At 53.2% G+C, this 1558-nt stretch overlaps 1 protein-coding gene across 1 annotated transcript in view; it reads left to right on the forward strand.

Moving 5' to 3' along the window:
• The first annotated feature begins 301 nt into the window (after window positions 1-301).
• The window catches only part of Gk5 (glycerol kinase 5), a 56455-nt gene continuing 55198 nt past the window's right edge, over window positions 302-1558 (forward strand). Inside the window, exon 1 of the mRNA XM_021173231.2 lies at window positions 302-562. Coding sequence (XP_021028890.1) covers window positions 356-562 — 207 coding nt within the window. The 5' untranslated portion in view covers window positions 302-355. The remainder of the gene's footprint in view (window positions 563-1558) is intronic.

Below are 1558 nucleotides of genomic sequence, written 5' to 3' on the forward strand. Positions count from 1 at the left end.
TTCGTAAAAAGTAATCTGGGCTAGAAGGGAACTAAAAAGTTTCAAAGTAACGGTCGCTGAACCGTGACAACCAGTACAGCGATGCGGTAAACGCCATCTTTGCCAAATTCCCNCGAGCTGCTCGGCGCGCTGNCCTGACGTCACGGTGCTAGGGGCGGAGCGTGGGGTAGCAGGGCCTCCCGAAGGGGCTGAACGAGGCTGGGCGGGGTCTTATGAAGGGGCGGAGCCTAATCTCGTCGAGGGGCGGGGCAGGGCGCGGTGTGGGCGGGGCGGGGCCGCGAGCTCTCCGCCTGGGGTCTGGCGTTTATAGCTCCGCGCTGGCCGGCCCGTGGCGGCTGCAGTGTTCGGGGTCGCGATGTCAGGGCAGCAGGAGCGTGCAGAGCAGCAGCGAGAGGAATGGAGCGCGTCGGCCTCGCCGCCCTCCCGCTTCGTGCTGGGGCTGGACGTGGGCAGCACGGTGATCCGCTGCCACGTCTATGACCAGACGGCGCGAGTGCGAGGCTCCAGCGCGCAGAAGGTGACTAGGCGCGGCGGGTGGGTCTCGGGCTCTGACTGCACCCTCGCCCTTCCTGCACCTCTGGGGGGCTCGGGCCGGCGTGGCCCGGTGTCNGTCTCTCGCTTCCTGTCCGGCGGGACTCTGCGCTCTAGCTTTACCTGGGTGGAACCGAGGTGACTGTCAGGGCAGCGCGGGCAGATTGTGTGTATGTGGACAGAAGGTGGTTAGTGATTTACGTGGTTTTTCTGCACTTCCTNATCGACCTTTTAGCTCTTCAGATTTTGATGGAATATAAAACTGTTGGGGCTTTTTTTCGGTTGTGTTATTTAAACAATTCGTTGCATTTATTATTTGTGTATCTGTGGGTGCTCGCGTGCTATATGGCACACATTTAGGAGTCAGAGGACAACTTTCTTGGGCATCGGTTTTCTCCTTCCACCATGTTGGTCCGGTCCCTAGGATTGAACTCAGGTCTTCAGGCTTGGCAGAAGTACTTTTATCGCCAAGCCACCTTACTGGTTGCGTTCGTAAAGATGCTAGGTCCTCACATTAGCATCTAACTTCCATGGATATTGGAGACACTGAGCACATTTTGAAAGCTTTGTTATCCTTATTTCTTTCCATCTTTGAGAATTCATAAAAAGTATCTTCTGGCTTGAGAAGCCTGCCAAAGCATTGGTTGGTCTTTGTTAGCAAAGTCTTAAACCTCAGATGATACTAGTTAGCCACCAACCTATATTTTAATAAAGCGCTAATTTCTATACAGTGGTCAATGCAGTTGATTTGGTGTAGTGTTCTCATTTACTCCTTTCAGTACTAGCATTTTCGAATGTTTAAAATATTAGCGAAGGGATATGAGAGCCATTTAACTTCTTCGTGACAGCACTGGGCTCCCCCCTTTTTTCCGTGTGCTAATCCTTCATCGACAAGGGTGAAGGTAAGCAGTGACGGCCTTGAAAATTTACTTTGAGGAAATAGACGTTTCCTTCAGGGCTCTGAGCTAGGAGGTGAGTTGCAGCAACTGCACTGCGCTCTCTCTCTCTCTCTCTCTCTCTCTCTCTC

This window comes from Mus caroli, chromosome 9 (assembly GCF_900094665.2).
Source record: "Mus caroli chromosome 9, CAROLI_EIJ_v1.1, whole genome shotgun sequence".
Lineage (NCBI taxonomy): Eukaryota > Metazoa > Chordata > Mammalia > Rodentia > Muridae > Mus > Mus caroli.